The sequence below is a fragment of the Podarcis liolepis genome, assembly GCF_965112155.1.
Source record: "Podarcis liolepis genome assembly, chromosome: 6".
In the NCBI taxonomy this organism is placed as follows: domain Eukaryota; kingdom Metazoa; phylum Chordata; class Lepidosauria; order Squamata; family Lacertidae; genus Podarcis; species Podarcis liolepis.
The window spans coordinates 55,901,647-55,927,356 of NC_139559.1; the positions used below are offsets into that span (position 1 = coordinate 55,901,647).

At 38.8% G+C, this 25,710-nt stretch overlaps 1 protein-coding gene across 1 annotated transcript in view; it reads right to left on the minus strand.

The window, feature by feature from the left end:
- Positions 1–25,710, minus strand: part of FAF1 (Fas associated factor 1) — a 164,987-nt gene that overhangs the window by 106,819 nt on the left and 32,458 nt on the right. Inside the window, exons 6-7 of the mRNA XM_083509595.1 lie at positions 25,349–25,440; positions 17,930–18,035 (exon numbers count right to left, since the gene is read on the minus strand). Of these exons, the coding sequence (XP_083365721.1) occupies positions 17,930–18,035; positions 25,349–25,440 (198 nt within the window). The remainder of the gene's footprint in view (positions 1–17,929; positions 18,036–25,348; positions 25,441–25,710) is intronic.

The following is a 25,710-nucleotide window of genomic DNA, read 5'->3' on the forward strand; positions in this document are numbered from 1 at the left end:
ATAGGCTGGGTAGGCCAATAAACTGAAGCTGAATCTAAAAAGACAAAGGTGTTAATATGCCCTGAGTTCTCATATCCAGGAGGTGGGCAGACAGGTTGGCATTGTCCCCGGAGGCCCAGGTGCTCTCAATGACTAAGAGTGCCTTTTTTCAGCTGTCTGGTTCCCCAGCTTTGGCCCCTTTTGGATGACTTGGCTGCTGTTCTCCATGTGCTGCTAACTTCCAGACTGGATTATTATAATGCACTTTACGGGGGCTGCCCTTGAAAATGACTCGGAATCTTCAATTGGTCCCAAATGCAGTGGCCAGATTACTGGCTGGGGTTCGGATCTCATATAACCCCTGTTTTAAAGCAGCTGCACTGACTGCCAGTACGTTTCCAGGCCCAATTCAAGGTACTCGTGGTAGTGTTTAAAGCCCTAAATGCCCCCCAAACTGAAATGCCTCCTCCCCTAAAGACCCTCTCGGGTGCTAAGATCAGTGGAGGGAAACTTCTTGGTTCTTCCACTGTCCTCAGAAGCTCAGAGGGTGGTGGACTGGGAGAGGGCATTCTCAGTGGCAGCCCCTAAGTTGTGGAACTTGCTTCTCACAAAGATATCTAGCATCTTCATTATACAGCTTCCAGCAAATGCTGAAGACCCTCCACTTTACCCTGGCTTTTGACATGCATATTTAAGTGCCCATCTTCTGCAATTTTAAGTTGGGACCTTGAAGTGAAGGGTGGGTAATTAATTGTAGTAATAATCATAATAGAAGTAGACTGGATCTAGACTTTCTTGCTCAAAGTTAGCCTACTGTGTTCCTATTACCTCCATCACTTTTTCTCCAGATGCAACTGCTGCAGTTGCTTATTTCATGAGGGTTGCAGATCCTTGCTATCTCTCAACAGAGTGTTCTTTGATCCCAGATCACAATATACAGTGGTACCTCGGGTTAAGTACTTAATTCGTTCCAGAGGTCCATTCTTAACCTGAAACTGTTCTTAACCTGAAGCACCACTTTAGCTAATGGGGCCTCCTGCTACGGCCGTGCCGCAAGAGCACGATTTCTGTTCTCAATCTGAAGCAAAGTTCTTAACCCGAGGTACTATTTCTGGGTTAGCAGAGTCTGTAACCTGAAGTGTATGTAACCCGAGGTACCACTGTATTTGTAAACCACTTGATAAAGCATCTAGCTTTAATGCCATAATCATTTAAGGCCCGGATACTTAAAGACCATCTCTTGCCCACTCTCTAACATCAGCTGGTGTGGTCCTTCTTTATACCTGTATCTGAAGTATGTTTGGGAAGACCACCTGAAATAATTTTAATACTCCCAGCCCTTAGAGACGTGTGTTAGCTTCATAGTTGATCTCTCCGCTTTGACTTATTCTGGCATGTGTTTAATCTACTTGACTTGTGTTTTATCTTCTATCTAACCTGCACTTAGGGTTTTTTAATATATAATTTGGATTTTTATATATCATTGGCTGTCTTGGGTATCTTTATATAGAGAGGCAAGATATAACTTGGCTTTTAAAAAAGTTAAATAATCCTATTTTTATTTTCTGTCATCTTGCAACACCTTTCAATCAGTGCTTGCAGCGTCTAAGTCTTAGATTCTAAGTGCTTCATCTACCTGAGCTCTACCAGAACTGCTAGGTGCTCTGCAGTTACAATGGGTTGGAGATGCAACTGATCGCCATACATTAATCAGATCAGCTGCTTTATAGTTTGATGTTTCAAGGTCTTACACTGGGCATATGCTTCCAGAACATAAACTGCAAATGATTATTTGTTTCATTTCTGGCCCATTCTTCCCCAGAGGAATTCCAGATGGTGAATATAACCACCATATGAGAAAGGTCACCCAGAGAACACCATGGCAGAGAAGTAATGTGAACCTTATATCCCCCCTTATATTCTCCCCCACTCCACCCCCTGCCCCAAACACGCCCAACAGTGTCCACTACATGACCTTCTTGACAAACCAAAGATGCAGAACTTAGTCAAATATTCTCCCTACCATACAACCTATCCTTCCTAACAGAGTATGCCTTCAATGCACTAATGAAAATGAACTATGGGACACGGGTGGCGCTGTGGTCTAAACCACTGAGCCTTGGGCTTGCCGATGAAAAGGTTGGCAGTTCAAATCCCCACGATGGGGTGAGCTCCCGTTGCTCGGTCTCAGCTCCTGCCAACCTAGCAGTTCGAAAGCACGTCCAAAAGTACAAGTAGATTAATAGGTATTGCTCTGGCGGGAAGGTAAACGGCGTTTCCGTGCGCTGCTCTGGTGTCAGTGTTCTGTTTCGCCAGAAGCGGCTTAGTCATGCTGGCCACATGACCCAGAAAAACTGTCTGTGGAGAGGACAAACGCCGGCTCCCTCGGCCTGTAAAGCGAGATGAGCACCGCAACCCCAGAGTCATTCGCGACTGGACTTAACTGTCAGGGGTCCCTTTACCTTTACCTTTAAATGAACTATAGCTTTAAATCTGACTGTTTTACATACTTCTAAAGAATATTGGGATTGAGGGAGCATTCCCCCTATCTTCAAAAATGGGCATATAAAAAAATGAAGGTTGTCTATTGTTAAGTGCATTCTTTTAAATGTCTTCAATATACATTGTTGGAGATGTTTTATCATTACAAAAGCTTTCATCTATGATTAAAGATTCTCAATTCATTAACAAATTAAACATTCTGTAATACAGGCAGGCAGTCACATGTTGGCTTTGTATCATTTACGTTGCACCAGCTGGACAGAAATGCATGCAATTCTGGAAGTTTGTGGGAAATGAAATGTTATTTTTACAAAATTTGAAAATTGGGTCAGAATGATAAAAAAAAAATACTCAGGAGATTGCTGTAAATTGCTTGATACTACTATTAAATGCATGTGTTTGTTAAATAACATGTTGCTGTTAAATACTACTTGGGTTTTGCAATGATGTACCCATATTAAAAATCAATTTGTTCCTTTTCTTGAGGACATCACTTATAGCAAGTGTTAAGTTCACAACCTTATTATCACAATTATAGGAAAATTATTATTCTACCCTCCCCCCACTGATTTAAGACTAATGCTCTAGCTATTTGTGAGATACAATATTAGCATTCCTCCCTCCTAGCTTTTCTACTGTGATGACCCAGCACAAAGATGCTTGTTTTAGCTGTAGCGTCTTTGCTTTATCTACCAGGCCATGTATGGTGACAGCTGCATTTGGAAGCAACTTAAAAGAAATTTCATCTTGGTGCCACCTAATCCAGACCCTGGTACAAACAGCATGGAAGAGTCAGTGTCAAAATTAAACAATGCTGGATTTTCTAAGAACAGATGCTTTTCCCTTGCAGCTGTAAAAATCTTAAAACAATCCTGTGCCACTCTGTCTGGTCACGCAACAACCACAAAGCAAGGCATAAATTTGGCCACTTATTGCAAATGTTTGCTGAGAGCTTTAAAAACAGTAACAGGGATTTATTGGGGGTGATTATGAGGCTGCATTACCCTTTAAATGAGCTTCGTGGTGGTTTAATCTACACCCATGATTTTTATATGTTGACAAATGAATAACTTTGCTACAAAGAGTTTTTAGGGCATTTTATTCTTACAATAAAAGCACATTTCGAAATGGGTAGGTGCAATTAGTACACTCTGATACCATCTTGGATTCTTTAAGTCCTATTTACAGCTGAAAACAAAGCAGCATTCATGCCTCAGAACTAACACTTTAGACAGAAGATAGATAGCAAGCAGACTGTTCAGATCAGAGAAAATGTGATACTAAGGTACAACTGTAATAATATTATGGTGGTAGTTTACATGCTAATGTCAGTGACTGGTAGGGCCACACTGAACTGACTCTCACCTGTGAATTGCCCTGATACCATTAATGCAATATGTCATTGTATTTAATATTATACGTATGCCCAACTAGTAAAAAGACAGCATGTTGTAAGATCAGGAGTCAGTAAAAATTTAAATACAGGCTTAAAATGATTCCCATAATGATGTTCATTTTTAAAAAATTTAGGGCCTCACTACACTGTGAGATATTTCTTTCACATTTATCCTAACCATATTTGTTTGTTATTCTTTGTATGCATACATTTACAATACTCGACACATACTTTAACTTTTAAAGCAATTAGAAATATCTCTTAATGAATACTTTCAAATTGGTGATTATTTTTAACTCAAGTTTACAGAAAACTTTTGTCAGAGTTAACAGTTCATTAGCACCTCCCTACTTATCAATATAATTGGATTGTTTGATGGTACAAAGTCATCTTCTTCTCAAATCTACTTTTAAAAGGCAAGGTGAAAAATGACCAGATTAATAAGGCTAATCATTGTTACCTAAAAGACAGTATTGGGAGAGGGGAATAAGGCTTTTCCCCCTTGCATTTTAATTGTACATCAAAAATCAACCCTCTTTTCCCTTTCTTCTCCTATCTCCTCCCCCACCTCCTCAAGATATTATGTTTGATATACAGGCATATTTTAAAAGCACGTTGAAATAATTTAAAAATTATTGTTTTATTCAGGGATTTTTTTTAATGCAAAGTGCCTACATATTTACCAAATGAAAAAATAATAATGTTGTGTTATAAAATGTGTCACCGAAACTTAGATTTCAAGTTTAATCTTTACACATATTTCATCTAAACACACATTCACTTACAAGGGAAATGGCATAAGTGTTGCAATTCTGACCACCCTGATTATTTGTGAACTGCAGTTGTACACTTTTATCATTTCACACTAACACCTTTTCAAAAGCAAGCATTATACTGTCAGGTTTACATTAAAGAACATTTCGAAAGTTTTTGACTAATCACAATACTGGCTTATATTTTTTTATTACAGTTCTCTGTAAAGCGATTAGCAAACTTAGGGCCCAATTTAGGAGCCTTGAAGACCAAGTTGCCGGTTGTTGTTTTTTTATAAAAAAAGCATATATCAATGATTTTTTAATATGTCCAAAAACAACATCCATGACTATGTATTTCTAACATTAAATAACATGGCCATTTATACATAAACATGTATGATTTGGACTACGAAAAACAGGTATTTGTGCATCTCTCTCTCAACATATATAACTTTCTCCATGCACACACATACACATATACATACATGGAGCCATACACAAGTGCTCACAAACCAAAGACTAACAGATGTGTGACTTCTAATTAGTTATAATAATCTCTGCTTCAATGCAATTGGAAAAAGCCTCTCTTTTCATTGGAAATTAGCATCCTTTTGAGTTTTAAACTCTCTGGATACTTCAAAGTCTGATTTCTTTTTTTAAAAAAAATTATGATGATGATTATTAATAATAATAAATCTGGCTTCTGGTTGGAATTTCAGACCTCTACTGTGCTAATTTTACCAAAAAAAGGAAAATATTAAATTATAATTATCCTAAACAGACACAGTCTTGTGAAACTAACCTCACATTCATATTAAAATACAAAGAGCCGACTATAATGAATTTGATTCATCCTTGGGACACAAAGCTTTACCACAGTAAACTCAGTCAACTGTTGCTCTTGCTTTTATATTCATGGTACTTAAATAGCGCACTTTAAAACAAAAAAACCCCAATTGGCTTTTCAGACATCCACCCTCCCCAAAAATAACGCACTTGAAAAACCCAAAATGATATGAAAAGGCTTCAAGGCCTCTTTTCTCCCTTTCAGAGCAGTTTTTTTTTATTTCTGTTTGCAGTAATCTGCCTTTCACTTTCTCGTTGCTACAGAACAAACGAGGAGGCTCAGGACTTTGAAAAGGGGCTCAATGTGTAATGGGCCCACTAGAATTAATTTAGTTGCACCAAATCCATTGAGCACCGAAGGGGTTTCTCCCCCTCTTCTTCTCAAATCATTCCGAGTTGGACGCAGCCCCCCAGCCTTTGTAATTCTAGTAAAGCACTTAAAGTGCACAGTAGGTGTTCATCAGGACCATCTGGTCAAAAGCAAAACAAGCTGCTGATTTTGCCTTTGAATAGAATGAAGCAAGTGTGAATTAGTCTCTTCAATTAGCACTATTACAACCTGTCAAGTGCATATTGTAAAACAGGATTATTACAGTATTGGTCACCAGTGCAATTATTTACTCTCTGCCTTTTCTTGCATATAAATATGTCTTGGTTTATTAGTTTCTGATAACTGAAAATGGTTTATTTAAAAGCTACGCCTTTCGAAGTAATCAGCAACATGAATTACAGGTTATGAAATATATTCTAGCAATACAATGCTTTATCTAATAATTAGAAGTGTGGTTGTTTTTTAATGCCGTTTGTTTTATCAGCTTCATTGTTTCAGTTATGTATTAAAAAGTCCATAAGGATTCATGGCTGCACAGATATACCTATGCCTTTAACACGCCAAACTACACCCAGACATTAGTATATTCTAAGCATCTCAGATCTGTCCCATCCAAACAGATACACATAGTGGGTTCATTACCTGCAAGGTCTCTTTTCTTACCTGCTGTGCAATGTGCTACTGGTCTACAAAATACATTTACTAATATATTCTCGTTCACATGCAGTTGTTGAAGAGTAAGATGACTCAGGGCCATGTTCACAGCATGTTATGTTCCCTTTTTAGCATGAATTGAATTGATATTTGAAAAGCACAACTTATCATGTTGAAACGATTTGCTAATTCTCACATTGTGTTTCAAGAGTACAGTTAGGAATTTTTAAAATGTGTGCCTTGGGTATTACTTGATGATAGAGGCATAATATTTCAAAACCGTCGTACAATCTACTCCTTTCGCTAAAAATACTCAGTTCTACAAGTTTAGCTTTCCTAAAGCGAAAAAGAAGTAAAAAGAAAATTTATTCATCTGTTTTAAAATAATTTTTGATTAAAAATTAACGTTCCATCCAAGTGGTACAACTAAGGGCCAGGATTAAACAACCATAAAGGTGATTCAATAAAGTCAACAAAGTTTATACACTTTGTCTCTTTTGAAGAGCATATCTCATGTCAAATGGTAACCAGCTTTGGAAACTAAAGAGTGACATTCAACTAAGTTTTACTCAGAGTACAACTACTGAGATTTATGTCCATAACTTAGTCATTTTCATTAATTTTAGTGGGCCGACTGAGTAAAACTTAGCTGAATAACACCCTGACAGAATTCCAAAATCAATTTGTGGTATGGCAATATTGGGGGAAGGGGTGTTCTGCTGTTCAAAGAAAAAACCACAAAATTTTCCTTTCTTTTTGGATACAGTCATGGAACATAATGACTTATTACTGGTAAATTTTAAAAAGGCAATATACAAAATTATATTTTTTAATATTGTTTTATGCCCCTGTGTCCAAGGGTGGGTGTTGTCATATACTTCTTGAAGCAACTCTTTGCACACAGATCCTAGCTGAATGGGAAATAGGCACAAACCAACTCCTTTTAATGTAATTACCCTGCCAGATTCAGCACCAGGATACTGTATGCAAGCCCCATTTGGTTACTATAAATAGTGCTGACCAGCTGTTTAGCATAGTGAGAGACTAGACTTAGTCTTGTAAATTCTTTCCTCTCTGCTGAGTAAACTAGTATCCTATTGGGGTACCCACATGCAGTGCTGGCTGGTGGGTGTGAGCACCTATGTAGATTTGGAGTTGGCACAGAGCCTTTGCTGTTAAGGAGCCTTACTTACCCTTACCTGGGTAAGTTGAATGTGGAAAACCCCAGATATTCTTCCAATTACTTTGTGTACAGATTAGGTCTACTTTTCAACACATTGATTGGCTTATTGCGAATATCTACATTTTCTACAGATACAGCAAAAGAGCATGAAAAAAATAAAGTTCAAGGTCTGACGCACTTTCTACAAACCAGTACAAATCATTTCTGCCACTGAATGGTATTTCATAAGAACTATTTTATACTGACATCCTAGCACAGTTCAGATCAACAAAACCAAACAAAAATGATCTCTGATCTACAGAAGCTCCAGTCAATGGCTGGGATCCAATAAAATTATTAGCTATCATCCATGTAGGCACAGGGAGTTTCCAGCTACCACCTTACCACCAGAGCTACCACCCCCTGATAGTTAGGAGATCCTTTAGGAGCAGCATTCCTTTATACAGGAAGGACTGAACACACAAAAAACCCAAATGTACAAAAAACAAAACAAAACCAAAACACTCTGCACCACAAACAATGTATCTATGGTTTCTGATAAAGTTTATGGAACTTTGTCGATACCACTTTAAGACATTAGATTTTCATAAGTCTCAAATAATCATATTGTTATTCCCTTTTACCACCACCACCACCTCTTAAGAGTCAATGATGTCATGTAAATTTACTAGATTGACACAGGATAATAAGTGGCAGGTAGGTTGGTGGCCAAATAAAAAAGATACTTTATCCATGAGTGTAACACATAACACAATACCCAGTTAATCCAGAGTTTCTACCATCCTCCAGTTCTTTACTCACAATGGTCACATGAAAACAAAGTTTAATAATCCAGGTTATGCACCACATGCAGCATGGACCTACATGCAGGCAGCTCCTTTTCTGCCACTTCACTCTTCCCATTACATCAGTGGCAAAACAAACCTGAATTTGGCACTTAACCATAGCTTCCCCATTCTGCAAGAATCCAGGACTATAGTTAATGACATTCAAACAAGCCACAATATTAAGCCAACTTTATATTCTGTCTTGTTCAGTGTATTAAACCAGGATCTGTGGCTTAATATACAGGTGATATTAACCTCCTATTGGTCTGAAACATTGAGCAAGGTGGCATACAGCATACCATCCCCATTCTCCCCCTTCATCCCCCCCATGCACTTCAACAATTTGTGTTCCACCACGTCAAACGCTGTAATTCAGATGCAGCCCCCATGTTCTCTGACAGTGAATCCTCATCTAAATATATTGAGCGTGCACTCAAACTCTCATAGTTCTTGAATCTGCTGGAAAATATGTCTTTAAGAAAAGACATTGAGTTACCAGACTGTTAATGTAGAAGATCAAAACTTTTAGTAAGGGGTCGCTTTGCGTCACCCTAAACAATTTATTCTCCTTAGGGTCCCTTTGGAAGAAGGTACAATCCAATGCCATTCAATGGTTGCATTGACAAATTCCCTACAGATGGGAAACCTTGCCTGAGGATATAAAAGCTCACTAGGCTTTGGGCTTTGTTAGACTAACACTTGTCATTCCTGGGAGCACTTTCAGTCCTGCAGAACCTGACTCTAACCTATAGTAGCTACTTAGAACTTGTGGTAGACTGACCTGTTTGAATTTATTGATTTGTTTGAATCATTTATAGCTTGCTTTCCCAGAAACTCAAGAATCCCAGAAACTCAATAACTTAAGACAGCTTGGCCACAGTGATACATGCTCTGGTAACTTCCAGATGGGACTACTGCAATGCACTCTATGTGGAGCTGCCCTTGAAGACTTTTTGGAAGCTGCAACTAGTGCAAATTCAGCTTCCAAAGATTTGCACCAGTTGTCAGTTCACCAAGAGGTGCAATTTAAAGTATTAACTTTGACATAAACAACTTGGGTGCAATTATATGAAGGAGTGCCTCCTCCCATAACCAGCCTCAGTGCTAAGATCAGCAAGGGAGGTTGAACCTTCTGTGGTTTGAGTGGTGTGGGGAGGGGCCTTCTTTGTGGTGCCCCCCAGACTGTGGAAGGACCTACCCTATAAGGGGCACACTGCACCATCACTGTATGCTTCTGACAACTCATCAAGATGGATCTCTTTACTCTTTTGGTTGAGTGAGTGCCTTCTGTACTTCTGCACTGCTGGTTGCTCTGTACTGCTATTTTGTTATTCCTATATTAATTATTTTTATAGTTTGATTTTAGGATTATAATTGTACACTATGCTTATTTTAATTCTGTCCCCCCAGAAAACCCACCCTAGGGCCATTTGGTGAAAGGCACGCTATACAGTAAGTATGAATAATAATTGTCTAAAGATACAATTTGGTGTTACTTAAAGATAGAACAAAAAGTATCTACTGATTTCTAATTGTCCCAGCTCAATTCATAGCCTAACTGGATAGCTCAAAAGTCAAACAAAACAGGGGTGTCTTGCCACAACTTCCTTTCCCAGGGAAGTCATCCTACAGTTGAAAAAGGGAAACCATAGTCCTCCAGATGCTGTTTGGCTCCAAGTCATCAACCCCAGCCAGCATGGCCAATAGTCAGGAGTCAGGGATGATAGGTTCTCCATCCCTGCCCTACAGCCTCAGGGCCACTACTACAAAGGAACTGTTCTGAGTCATGTGAAGATTCTGATCCTAATTTAGTGTTCCACAGACTTATAAAAGTGGTTGGACAGGACAACCATTCTCTGGAATTCTATGAACTAACTTCTTGTCAAGTAATTCTTTCTTTAGCTGAAAATTTGTGGGTTTTGAGACAGGTGAGGGAGACCTGAACTGCTTTTCTACCCTACCTTATCAAAAAGGTATGACTAAGGTGCTGGTTAGGTAATGATGGCCATTACTATTGTAAATAATCCATTAAGGCAAATAAATAAAACATTTCTTAATATACTGGATATGGACAGGAAAACCTTTACATCCTTTCTATACTAGAAGTATAAAAAAACCTGAGACAATACCTATCAAATCAGAATGGGAAAGTATTATTTACATGGCCACCACAATGAAGTATCATCATCTAGAAATGCTTCAACTGAATTTTGAGATCTAAATATGACTTGAACATCTCACCTTATCAGCATCACTTTAAAATATGAAGACCTATCTGTAAATCCAAGATTGGCTTGATTGCCCCTTTTGTGAAGCAGATGTTGGATCACTGTGAAGAGTTGATGAATCCCATTATTCTTGAAACTTAGTAACACCATGAACCTGCCCCTCTTATCCTGTTAAAGATGTAATCCTGGGAATCCCCTATACCCCAAACTCTTAGCAGCTAATAAAATAGTTTTGAATGATTTACAGAGTTGTTTTATGGGTGGTGTTTTTGGTTTTTTTACTTATCACTATTGCTTTATTCTCTCTGGAAATTGCTTTGAGGGTTTTAAAAAAAACAATCAAGGGCTGTATAAATTTTATGAAATAAACAGTTCTTGATATAAGATATAGGCTGACATGGTGTAAAAATTGGAAGCTTAATGCACCTTCTTCCCCAAGTCAAGTCCTCCATCAGCTTTAGTGTTCTAGCCCACCTGGAAAGCAGCTAGAAGAAACAATCTGAAACAAAATCAGCTACCACAGTTTTTTCTGAGTCTTTGCCTCTTAAATAACTCCCTCTCAACCTTAGGTGAGGAGCCTAAGAAGCCCGCCAAATGCACTATGATATAAGATGATGAGATGATATAAAAGAGACCTATCAGTCCTGTTGCTCGAAAGGTGCAGTAACTAGTTAAAGAACATGAAACAGATAATAAGCATAAATAGACAATTTCCCAACAAAACCATGTAACAAATCGGGTCTCAAAAGGAATCATATTGGGACCTGTGCTTTTAAAGTTGTTCATAAAAGTGCTGGAGTTATGGCCGAGCAGGAAGACCACCAAGTTTGCTGGTGATGCCAAATTGTTCAGGGTGGTAAAAAACAAAGGGGGGGTTGTGAGAGCTCCAAAAGGATCTTTCCAAACTTAGCGAATGGGTATTAAAATGGTAAATGCAAATCAATCTAAGCAAGGGGGAATCCTAGCTTTGCATAAAAAACTAGTAGGGTCTGAACTGGCAGTTACTGACCAGGAAAGAATGATTGGAGTCATGGTAGATATCTTGATGAAAATGTCAACCCAGTGTGTAGCAGCTGTGAAAAAGGCCAAGTCCATGTTAGGGATCTTTAGAAAGGGATTGAAAACAAAACTGGCAATATCATAATGCTGTTATACAAATCCATGGTGTGGCAAAGTCTGGCGTGTACAGTTCTTCTCACCTTACTTTAAAAAGAATATTGTAAAGCTGGAAAAGGTGCAGAAAAAGGGTGACCAAAATATGGGATTTTAGAAAAAGTGGAGTAAGGTGGGGGGATGACATGATAGGCAGGTGTAATATTATGCATGGCATGGGAAAAAAGGGGTATTGGAAGATACAAGACACACAAAATGAAGTACTGTGGAATTTGCCACCATGGGATGTAGTCCCCCAACTTGGCTGACTTTAAAAGGTGTTTAGAAATATTTGCGGAAGATTCAGCTACTAACCATGATGGTTGTGCCCTACTGCCAGGATCATAGATGGCATGCTTCTGAATACAAGTTGCTGGGGGGGACACAACTGGGGATAAGGCTGCTTAACTCAGTCCCTGCTTGTGGTTTCCCCTAAGCATCTGATTGGCTACTGAGAGAAGAGGATGCTCAATTAAATGGGCTTCAGTTTGATCCAGCAAAGCCTTTCCTGACATTATGGTCTATAATGTGATCTAGACCAGGCATCCCCAACCTGCGGCCCTCCAGATGTTCTGGCCTACAACTCCCATGATCCCTAGCTAACAGGACCAGTGGTCAGGAATGATGGGAACTGTAGTCCAAAACATCTGGAGGGCCGAAGGTTGGGGGTGCCTGATCTAGACCAACAAAAGACAACACTGATATTGCTGGATTGCATTTATTATCATCCCTGACCACCGGCCATGCTGACTGGGAGTTGTACCCCAACATCTGGAGAGAACCATGTTGTTCACTCCAGGGCATTATTCAGCTAAGTTTTACTCACAGTAGACCCATTAAACTTAATGGATCTAACACAATCCTGCTCATTAATTTCAGTGGGTGTACTCTTGAGTAAAATTTGGTTGAATGCCATCCCTAGTCCAGACAATCCCTCCCAAGCTGCTCAAATCCCCTTTTGTAACAGGTAATGATCCAGAGATGTGAGTATTCTCTCTCCTGCACATTTTTTGTTCTCTTATCCTATCAATCCTCTTTGAGCAGCCTGAAAAGAGTTCCAAGAATGACAAATCCCTCCACAAGTCAGGAACAAGTAGTAGATTGGATAACTTATATACTATAGGCCTTTCTCTTATATTTACACTTGAAGTTGCCCCTGATGACCTGACTTAGAATGGTTCATCTTAAGACTTTCCTTTTTCTATATTCTGTCCTAGATTTGGACCAGCTGCTACAGGGTATGACATCTCTTTCTCAAGCCCTAGTGTATGTTTCATGGACACCAGGCTTTCAGATTATCTGGCTAAACTGCAGCTTACATTATTAATTCTTAAAAGCTGAAAATCACAAGCTGAAACACTTTTAAAATGAATTAAACTGATTTCTATATGCTTGTTTCCCTTACTATTGTTTCCCTTAATATTCCGAGGCTAAAATAACCAGTCTGACATAAATCAGAACTTCTGTTTTGACATGTTTTTAAGTATTGCTGCTTTGAGTTTTAATCCTGTTCCAGAAAGTCAATATGATATATTCATATAAAACAATTAATTTAGTTTTAGAGAAATCCCATTATGATACCCAGTATGCATATTTGTAATTTAAAAAACAAACCACCACCACCAAGGAAGCAGGTTCACTGTATGGAGCTTCTGAAGACAAAATACACTGAACATCACAACTTTGTTTCATGAAATTTTACTCTGATAGGAAATGGTGATTTTTGATAACTCCCACGTGTTCAGATCGCAATGATTCAACGTATAGTCCTCTACTCTACACAGTTGTACAGTGGTGCCCCACAAGACGAATGCCTCACAAGATGAAAAACTCGCTAGACAAAAGGGTTTTCCGTTTTTGCATTGCTTCACTAGACGAATTTCCCTATGGGCTTGCTTCGCAAGACGAAAACGTCTTGCGCTTTTTTTTTAAAGCAGCTTGAAGAGGCGCAGTTGCGACGGACCGTGCTTCGCAAGACGAAAAACATCGCAAGACGAAAAGACTCGTGGAACGAATTCTTTTCGACTTGCGAGGCACCACTGTACCAATATATCATTCTATGGTGCTAATTCCTGTGCCCCATTCTATCTTCTGCCATATAGCAAGAGATAAGCATAGGACCAGGTGACAGACATACAGCAGTGATTCAAGTGTTACCTTGTGCTTTGTTACAAGGGATGGAGAGAGCAGCTGCCTATGCGCTACTGGAACACTAACATGTTTATCTGCCGAAACTTAAATCATGTATCTATCCTGTTGCAAGTGTTAAGGATTTAAAAACACACACACTTATGAAATGGAAAGATAGAACTCATATGTTACAAATAGATACGTGTTTCATCATCCTCACATAGTTTCACCCTCAATCAATCAATCAATCAATCAATCTGAAACTTGTGGCAAAGACTATTTTTCCAAATAGGCCAATGTGGAATCATTGTTTCCAGATTTTGACTCCTACTCTCTCGCCCACTTCATTTTCCACAGCTCTGTGGCAGAGCATCTCCTCTGCGTGCAGAAGATCCCAGGTCCAATCCCTGACATTTCCAAGAAGGGCTGGGAAAGGCCCCCACCTGAACCCCTGGACAGCAGCTGCCAGTTAGTGTAGACAATACTGACTTGGCTGGACCAATGGTCTGACACGATGTAAGACAGTTCCCTACGGTTCCAGTTTTAGAGATCCTGCATTAAGTGATGTTTCATTTGAGCACCATGAACTGCTAATTACCGTATTTTTTGCTCTATAAAACGCACCAGACCACAAGACGCACCTAGTTTTTGGAGGAGGAAAACAAGAAAACTAATATTCTGAATCTCAGAAGCCAGAACAGCAAGAGGGATCGCTGCGCAGTGAAAGCAGCGATCCCTCTTGCTGTTCTGGCTTCTGGGATAGCTGCACAGCCTGCATTTGCTCCATAAGATGCACACACATTTCCCCTTACTTTTTAGGAGGGAAAAAGTGAGTCTTATAGAGCAAAAAATACGGTAAATCTTTTATCAAAGGAGGGAGATATAAAACAATTTAACACACACTACATCTTGCCGTTCTGAAATTTACTGGGAGAAGACTACCCAAATAAAACATGTGTTTTTGCCAACCCCATCTATATTCTAAGACTGTGTCTATGCAGCAGGAGTGCACAGTTAAAAGACCTCCAGACTTTAATTTTCAGCTAGGCTGGTCTCGTACCTAAATTCAGGACCAGCATAGGTTCTGCAGTCTACCACTGCATAAAGTTACCATAGTGTCACCTTGCATCACACTCATTCTCAAAAACAGACTCTTTCTCTTGAACCATAGTGCCAAACTGGGAGCAGAAGGAACTCTCATGCAAATGTTTCTTGATTTTTTTTAGCCACTCTCTTACCAGGATTTCAATTTCAATTCATTTGTTTCTTTGTCACTCTTCAATGTACATTCCAAAAGGAAATCAAAGTGCCTGAAACTAGGGGAGGAATATAAATTCATGTCTTCCAATCTAACAGATTTATCATTAGCTCACTACAAAAATATTCATGACCCTACTTAGTATGGAAAAATAAATTTAAAAAGTATCGCTTGCCAGTCATTCAGGCATTAAAATACTCCTAAATATTCCAAGTAACTGAGTCTGGAGAGACAGTTGCATCCAATAGTTGTCTTGAGGCCTGAAACATTCCTAGAATGTTAAGTATTTCCTTTAATAATTGATGTAGACATTTTGAATTTTCTGCATAGGATATCAGGTGTGAGTAGATTGCATTAACACTGCTTAAACATTTCAACTTGTCAGTATGGCCAACTCGATTTCTGAAATATTTGCAGTATTTTCCCATCGAAACAGTAATAAAGGTAAAATAAATATATGCCACTGCTTTATAATCACTGAACATTAATGAATATTTTATGTCTTTTTAAATCTCCCTGTTTAATTTTAAAGGGTGAAATTAAGTCTCCTTCACGCAATATGCCAATTATCTGAAAATCAAACAATAACTCAGCCATTATACTCCTTTTTGTTAATATACGGGAAGCTAATTTGAAAACACGGGATAGCATTTTTAGAGAATAATTGAATAGTCCTTCCTGCCCTCTGGTGGCCAACAACTGCAACTTGCACATGTTCAATTACTGCCGTATAACAAAGTATATAACAAAGTATATGTAAACTTGTGATATTTTAAAAAAACCCACATTTGAATTGAAACAGAGGAAATGACAAATTTACCAGTAACAACTTCAGATAATAATGTTTTAAATAATTAACACTTCCTTTCACAGAAGGCAACTGATTCTGTTTAACTGCTAATGCGCAAAATGTTAATTCAGATTTTTGAGCTGAAATGCAAAATAGAAGTCTACAGTTTAGATCTCTTTTACACGCAACCAAGAGGTTCATTAAAAAGAAAAGAAAAACAGAAAAACAGCCCACTTCATTTCACAACACAAATTGCTTTTTGAGATTCTTTTGGCATGCAGCACTGGGATGGGGTGTTTTCCAAAAAGGGGCAAATGCCTCTGAGCATCATACTGCTATTTTCTGCAGTACATCAATTAATTCCTAACCTTTACTGGGCTTCTTATGGGCAAAACCTCTATCTGTATGAATGCTGTTTTATTCAATGAGGCACTCCCCAACTAATGTGAAAATCCTCAATTGGTTAAATAAAATGTGATCAAGTCAGATCTAGAACCTGATTCTTAAATTCATGCACCCATCACACATTCTGCTGAAATTAATGTGATCTTAACAGACGGTAGATTTGGGGATTTCATCTTAAAGACCCCACATTTTAATCCTTGTTAGCACTGAACAATTTCATTTGGCATGTAGGAATGTCAGACAATGCTACAATTGTCAGAGTAGGACAACAACAGATCTACTCTGATTGTTTTGTTAATTCACTGGAATCCCAAATTTAGTTTATTTGTAAGGCCACTGTTCATCACAAGCAGTTGCTATAATGTACTCAAAGCAATGTGATAGGATGCAAGCATTCGGACCTATTACATGATATCGTAGGGTCTTTCAAGGCCAATAAAAGCCAATTCAATTACTCATTTGTAACTTGCTTGCTTCTCACTGAAGCTAAAAACAATATTGATTAATGCATTCTGCACTGACAAACACAGTTGCACATACAAGGCTTGATTGCCTACACTCTTAAAGTTGCTGAGAGTCAAAAAAGTTGATGTTAAAACAGCAGAGATTTGCTTTTAGTATTACCAGCACTAGTGCTAAAATCAACTCAAAATAAGAAACCGTGGAAAAACTGCTAACATCCAAGCATCATGCATGGAGGTCTGTGCATACATAGAAGAGTCTTTAGAGTTGTCCCATTAATGCCTTCAGAAAGGCATTGATGTATACAAAGTGATCTGTGTTTAAAGGTGTTTGGCTTAATATCACAAGAAAATATTCAAGAGAAACACGTGATTTTGAACTGGATAGAATAATGCATTGCAAATGGGTTGTGATAAGCACAAAAAACAGCGAAGCAAGTTATTTGATTTTAATATACAATGCTATGGAACAGACAGGGATTTCAACTTTTAAAATAGAGGGCAATGTCTATTTTCAGAAGTATATCTGCCTTTCAAGGATCAATCAGCAAGGGACTGTTCTTTGCAACATCACCCCTTGCTGGCTGATTTACAGAATAACAGTGGTATCATTTTTTAAAAGACACCACTTCTCTGCCATTCCACTCACAGCCGAGATGACACAACACAATGGCAGTGTGTTTGACACAAGGAATATACAGGAAAACACAGTAGTATATAATCAAGAAAGAAAGCAGGGGGAGCCTAACTAGACAACACTAGTTCATCTCTGGCAATGCATTTTGCTACTAAAATGCAACATGGAACAAATACACTACTGCTTTGGGCTAAAATTAATGCAAATTTTATATGTAGGTCACACCATCTGATGTACCTACAGTAATCTTTCATCATCCAGTTAATTAAAAGCTAAAAACTTAATAACGAAACACGAAAGGAAGTCTGCAGCCTGAATACATAAGCCCTCTTTAACAAAGCTGACATTAGTTATAATGAGCTACATTTATTCTTCAGCTGTGAGACAGAACTCACCTCCTGAATGGTACTGCTTCCTGAGAAGTTGAGGTTGTACTCCCGCTGGACTTCTCGATGGGTGACGATCAGCATGAAGTTTTGATTTAATGATTCCTGCAGGGCACTGAAAGGGTCGAAAGAAAAACAAGAAAATCAGGAGTGAGCATGTTCTAGCTTGCTTTACATTTAGCTGCGAAAACCCCAGGAGTACCCTAAACTCAGCAGAGACAAGCCCAGGCACAATGTTATCATCGCTTTCTTTTTTACTCCTAAAGGCAAGGAAGCATGCAGCAAATAACCAAGGGGGCTAACCTGTTAACTCCTTCTCTCCTAAGGTGGCTGAAGCGCCTAAGGCTACATTTTAACTCCTTAGAATTTTCACAACTCAACTGCTATTGCCACAGTGTTCAGCTATATTTAACCATATATATTTATTGAAACTGATATGTTAAAACGATATCCTCCAAAACGATGCCTAAATAAACTGATTACACATAATTTTTATTAAAGAAAATAAATATATGCATATATAAACACTTTATTTTATTTCTAATTTTGGCGCACTGCCTTTTTGGCAGTTTTGTCTAAGATGATGTACCGTCTTAATGTGTTCTGATGTTACCTTACAGCAAGTTGTAGCCGATGGCTGTGGGTGTGCAAACACACACACGGGGGGCATGCATGACCATATTTTTCAGCAGACTTGGCAGATGTTAACAATCACTGCTAAAGTAGACTTTTCATGACACTAGTCGGCAGTGTTTGAAACTCCCATTGTTCTAGGAGCATTTTGCGACAGAGAATTTCATTAGTGTGAGCAGTTTCTGAGCTCTGGGCACAGTACTGCACTTAAGATTTCAGATTAAAACTGCAGAATTGAAGGAAAAGAGGGTCTTTTTCTGTGTCTCCACTTCTATCTACTCTCTGAAGTCTGGAGAAGAGACCCTCTTAAGAAGACTGGGGGGTGGGCAGGGGAAGGGTTAGACTATGTGAAAAATGAACTGCAGATCATTCATTTTCAGCTTTGTATTCTTCCTATAAAAAGCGCACCTAGACATTCAGTTGTTGTGTAGATTTTTAAGGCGCCATTTAGCTCCTAGCTTTCATATCTCAGTTTCTAACACTACCAGTGGGAAATGTTACAAATACTTTTACTAGTAAATCTCAAGAAACACTGTCAAATGACCAAATCCCATTCCCATTTTTATAGATTACTAGTTACTGCAGATGTTTACCAAGGCAGGCTAATTGGCGAAATGAATTCTTTTCAGGCTTATAATTTTATCTCAACTACTGCATCTTCATTATCCATTTCTAAATGTACATAGTTCCAAATGTACATGGTCCATTTCCATTTACATGGTTAATCTGTACCAGAAGCTAGACCCAAAGGCAGAGTATGGACTATCAGTGCTTAATTTATATATTTAGAACAGTTATAAACTGCTTCATCCAAAAGACAAACAACTACCTCTCCACATGGTGTAGAAAATAAAATTATAGATAAAACAACTAAGATCCATACATAAGACCACATCATTAAAAGCAAAGATAAAATCAATAAAACTTTTAAAACACATATAGGTAAGTAAATCATGTGTCTGGATAGGCTTGCCGAAACAGAAAATTTTTCAGCAGGTGTTTAATGCAGGCACCCCCAAACTTGGCCCTCCAGATGTTTTGGTACTACAACCCCCATCATCCCTAGCTAACAGGACCAATGGTCAGGGATGATGGGAATTGTAGTCCCAAAACATCTGGAGGGCCAAGTTTGGGGATGCCTGGTCTAATGCTTGCTTTGGCTCATTTTCTTTCCTTACAGGGCTAGACAGCATGTCCCCTTTTGGCAGGTATAAAGCACATGAGAATGGCAAAAAGTGTTTATTCATCAATGGACTGCAAGACTGCAGCATTCAGGATCGGGCCACACATGCTGGTGAGTGCATCATATTGTCTTGAACCACCTTGCACAGATTCAAACCAGCTTCAGGCCCCAGTTTATGAAGTTGACTTGTTTCCACTAACCATAGTTACAATTAACCACTGTTTGGGGTTTGGGACAACACACTAAACCGCAGTTACTCCAAAAAAAACCCTAAAAGCTTCTGACCACCTCCTTGTGGCAGGTCTGGAGGTGGAGGAGATAACTGCAAGAGCCTGTAGGGAAACTGGCTCATTCTCTAACACTAAAGCATAGGATAGAAAAGTGTGGTATACAGTGGTTCCACCAGCAAAATGTATTTGAAGTTCACCATAATAAATCCTCCAACTTCACCAGGATTCTCTGCTGGTGTAAAGCAAGACAATAATTGGTCTTTCTTTAATTAATTAAATCAACATGTATTATGCTGGTTAGAGGACAAATTAGATTATACTGTAATTTGTCCAAGTGAGAACTCAGCATTAGAGGAAGTGCCTTGCCTAATGAATGCATAGTGAGCATCACTGATTTAACTCTAATAAAACTACCCATTAAAATACTTTCAGAGTGGCAAAAAAAAGCAGCAACCACTTCTTGACCAGCTTGTACTATATATTTGTTATAAGTATTTAGAACAATACTAAGAATTATTATTATTCTGCATGATTATAGCAAGGAAGAAGCAAAAATGTACATCTTAGTAGAATGGGTTTATTGTAAGCAATTTTAAATTGGGAAGTACTTTCTGGGAAATTCCACTCATTTCTGTTATTTTGACACTTATTTTGATCATATCCAACACAAATGATGCACATGTAAAAGCAGGTTTCCATAAGGATCTCCTTTTTGAATAATAAGCTATACATGGCAAAGGGATAAATTACATGAACAGTTCTCAGCACTAAATCTTTACATCTTGGTTCCACATATACTGGAAAGATACATTGCTGCTTATATGATCACCTGTTAGGAAAGCAGAGAGCCAGTTTCTCTACTTAGATTATTCCATTTCAGGAATCCAGATCCCCTTTCTTTCCCCTACTTCTCTTTCCATTCCAATGCTGTCAAGCATCATTTTGATATCTAGACATTGCTCTAAGACACTGATGAACACCTCACTGATAGCTACACATATATCTGCATGGCTCTGTTACATATCTGGAGTTTGATACTTACATATGGTACACACATTTGTTGTCTTAGCCCAAACCTGCTGCAGCCCAAAGGACTCAAGATTACATTTTTAAAAGTAAGAATTCTACAAGATTTCTGAAATGCAGGATACAGCTGTAAACACCCCTTCATTCACATGCAACCACATTTTGAGAAGTACTCAAGTGTTCAGCTTCTCAGACAACAAGGTATGACCCAATGGACACTGGAAAAACCAGGCACTTAAGGCCCAACTAGACATGGCAGTATTTGTACCAATGCAATTAATGTAAAATGGCAGATATTAGAAACAATCTTGGAAACCTGGACAATGGAGGAGAGGAGAGAGAGACAGACACAGACCCAGAGAAATTGTCTCTCTGCCACAATCCTAACAAAAGGCTAAAACCAATGGAATACTTCATTTGAAGCATCAGAAAGGAAATTTTTGTTGGTACCAGACAGGGACAGAAACTCTTTTTAGCAAAGTGAGAAAGGCTGGGATACAATGTAGCCAACAAATGCATTGACTACCAATTATCTTCCAGAACCAATTCAAGGTGTGATTTTTATCTTTAAAGCCCTTCAGAGCTTGGGACTCCCACGTATCTAATAGGCTGGTATAAGGAGATGCAGTTTAACTGTTGCCTATGTTTTCGGGCACACTTCCTGTATCATATGTCTGTACATGCAAAGTTGAGGTCATTGCACCAAGGAATGAGACCTTTACTGTAACTTATGTGAGGCTCCAGAATTATCTCCCCTTGGGGATTCTGAGCTGCTCTGGTCTTTTAACTTTTCAGAGAGGGCATAAAGCCTCATTTTCCCTGAAGATGTATGGTATCTCTGTGGACAGAGTGGCTGTCTGTTGCTGATTCTGTAACAGTATTACAGATATATCTTTTTCTGTACACCTCAAGCTCAGAGCAGCTCACTCCATCTCCGTCTCCATAATGTCTCACACATTCCCTGACACACCAGTCACTACATACATTACTATGTAATTCAGATTGTGCTGTAAATCTCACCAAATTCAATGGAGCTTACGCTATACAGTAAGTGGGTGTAGGTTTGCAGCCCAAAAAAGCAAGAGTATTTCACTTCAGCTGCTAATAAAAATAAGGAAAAAAGCAATAAGTCAGTTTAATTTTTCCATGGTTATCCTACAGCTAAAGCAGCTTACCTTTAGATGTAATATAACACCCATCATCCCTGGCTATGCAGGTTAAGGCTGATGGGATTTGGAGTCCAACAATAAATGGGAGGGCAGCAGGTAAGCCAACATTATAACTATATTTTGATTCAGGTGTGTTCTTTCATGGTTTTCACTGTACAAAAGGGAATTTTTCTGCATGATCATGATTATGAGGAAACTGGAATACATGCAGAAAATCTAAGTTGGCTTTTTATTAGTATTATTATTTTCAAGGGTTTCATATTTAGATATTGATGTTATAGTTCCAGATGTTCCTAATATACTTTGGAAAATTCTCACCTATTTCAGTGCTTGGGAATAGCATCTAATCTCAATTATTTTGGCTATTTAGTAGATAAATCTGTCTCTGAAAATAAAACAATGTTTTCAGAATCAGCATGACTGGGGCAATGGCTTGCCACCTCCATTATTCTAGGTTCTGCTCCACAAAGGCTCTTCATGAATTTCAGCACAAAAAATATTCATTATTCATATTGATTCGTTTTTCCCTTTAAACATCTAAATTTTAACAAAATATCATGACACATAATGATCAACATTTCTATTGCAAACATACTGATTTATACAAGCTCGTGTCAACAGACATCCAAATTTACTATAATTACAGTTTATTTACACTAAAACAAAATATGAGCTTGATATGTAAATGTAATGTTTGTTGTAGCTAATGCAGCAGGAGATGGCAGATTAGTCTCAAACATCAATCAGTCAGAAAATCTGGCTAGTATGATAAATGAGAAGGGTTTCTGCTTGTTTACATTTTTAACTTTGAGATTTTCTAAACTGTCTCATAAAAAGCCTGAAATAAAAAACTTTAAAGTGTACAGTCACTAAAACGTGTGCAGCTCAAGCTTATACATATCTACTCCAAAGTAAGTACCACTGATTTCAATGTCAAATTGCCATGATGACTTTCTCAGAATAACTTTCCCCAAGATTATGTAGTTTAGGGCTGCCATACATCCAGGATTTCCCAGATATATCCAGGATTCGTCCATCGGAAATAGTGTCTGGGTGGAATTTCCAAAAATCGGTAAAAATGTCAGGTGTATGGCAACCTATGTCAGAAGTGTTGATTTTTTGGGTGAATTTCCTTAAAAATAGCTCAAAAACTTCATTTTGCAAAAAATAAGAAAGCTCAACAACTTTGCCAAAAATAGCTCAATAATTTTGTGTCCGGATTTTCACTTTTTGAAATATGGCAACTCTAGTAGTAGGTACTGACCACCCTCCTCAAAATTTAAGGTGGCAATTCATATCCCCAGCTAAGGGGGGATATCAGCTTGGGGGGAAATGTTGGAAGGTTTGAGCAAATGGAAAGGTTGTTCAGTGCCCAGCAAAAGACATAAAATTTAGCACCAGACAGTCCTGCACAACTGTGAAGTCCCCTCTCCAATGACCACCTATCTAACTCTATAAACAGGGAGTGAGGGCTCAAAGGAGGACCTCTGAAGAGGTTCACAGCATTCAGCCAAGCTCATGAGGATGAAGGCGGTCCTTATCTACCCAACTTCCAAGGCACTTAAGGCTTTTAAAAAAGGTAAGCACAAGCACTGTGAACAGTGCCTGAAAACAGATCAGTAGCCAGCATAGCAGCTAACGAATGACAGGATTGTGTTCCCTTCCAGCGATCCCACTTAGCAGTCTAGCAGCTCTCTTTTGAAGTAACTGGAATTTCCAAAGAGGCTTCAAAGACAGCTCCACATACAACATCTTGAAGTAGTTCATGGATAGCCAATGTTGTTAAACTACAATACTCATCAGCCCTGTCCACTGAACATGCTGTCTGGGGCCAAGGGGAGTTGGACCCCAACAACATATGGAGGACACCATGCTGTTCTCCAATCCCGATTGAATCCTAATCCTGTCTTCTTCAGCTATCCATTGTATGCAAAGATCTTTCACCTGTATATAGAAGGGAAAGGACTGACACCATTCCTAAGATGGTGGTCTGTTTCTATTTAACTGCACTCTTGTGTGTGCAGACACTCGCACATTAGTAGCTGTGTTACAGGTCAGTACTTAAAAATAAATTCTCATACGTTGTGATCAGCACTCACATTTTATTTTGTGGTTCCAACTGCTAATAACTGAAGTGTTCAATTGAAAATACAACTGGCTTGTAATCTACATGCTGTTCAGGTTATTCACACCCATAAGCACAGAAGCCTACTTCTAGGGGATGAGGTCCCTCCGCCTCCCCCCCCATAAAATATTTAAGGGGGCTGCCCCCTCCCAAGTTTAGGGGCATTGCAATTCAAATGGTGTATGTGTGCCATGTCTTGGGTTCAGTTTTGCAGGGTGGGACTTATCTTCCCCCTCCAAATAATTCATTCAACTTTGCACCCTTGCCCATAAGTTATCTACCTTGGGAAAATGATAGATATGGCTTGAAGGAACCATAAAATAATCTTGGATGATCTCCCACTCTACATGATGATTCCTGTTCATATTATATCCATTCTACACATCAAGAACACCCACCCACCAATTTTAATTACCCGGATTAGAGTGTGTCAAGAACAAGAATTTAAAACTCTATTAACAATTATCTTTGAAGAAATTGGACAGAAAAAATATCTCCCTTCTAGTATTTATTACCTTAAAGGTAAAGGGACCCCTGACCGTTAGGTCCAGTCACAGACGACTCTGGGGTTGTGGCACTCATCTCACTTTATTGGCTGTGGGAGCCAGCGTACAACTTCCAGGTGATGTGGCCAGCATGCCTAAGCTGCTTCTGACGAACCAGAGCAGCACACGGAAATGCCGTTTACCTTCCCGCCAGAGCGGTACCTATTTATCTATTTGCGCTTTGACGTGCTTCCGAACTGCTAGGTTGGCAGGAGCAGGGACCGAGCAAAGGGAGCTCACCCCATCGCAGGGATTCGAACTGCCGACCTTCTGGTTGGCAAGCCCTAGGCTCTGTGGTTTAGACCACAGCGCCACCTGTGTCCCATTCATTTGTTACCTTACCTTTACATAAATGTTTACTATGGGGAGAAGTGAGCACAAAGTCCAGTATTAATATTATTTTAAAACAAAAGGCAACGGAAGTCTAATTCTGACTTGGCAACATTGTTAATGCAAACCCCTCACATGCTGTGCTATTTTACTATGCTCAAACGTATTTTAAAAAATTGTATCTTACCCAGGCATACTTGATGAGGAAGGTGGTGGCAAATCAGGCGTTAGAACATAGAGGCTGTTGTTTTTTGGCAAGTGTAGAGTTTTTAGAACAGTCTATAGGGAAAAAATGTTGGAAATTAGAAACATTTTGCATCAGGTACATTCACCTCAAAGCAAGGGCCATTTTGGTTTATCTATAAATGAATCATTAGCGTTCATGTCTGTGTTTTTCTAAAAAAATGACAAGTGTACCCCCAGGAGCTCAAGGCGGTGTACACGATTCTCCCAATTCCTATTTTTTCTTCACAGCAACTATATGAAGTAGGCTAACCTGAGTGTAGCAGAAAGCCCAGCATTTGATTCTGGGACAAATATAGGAACTTA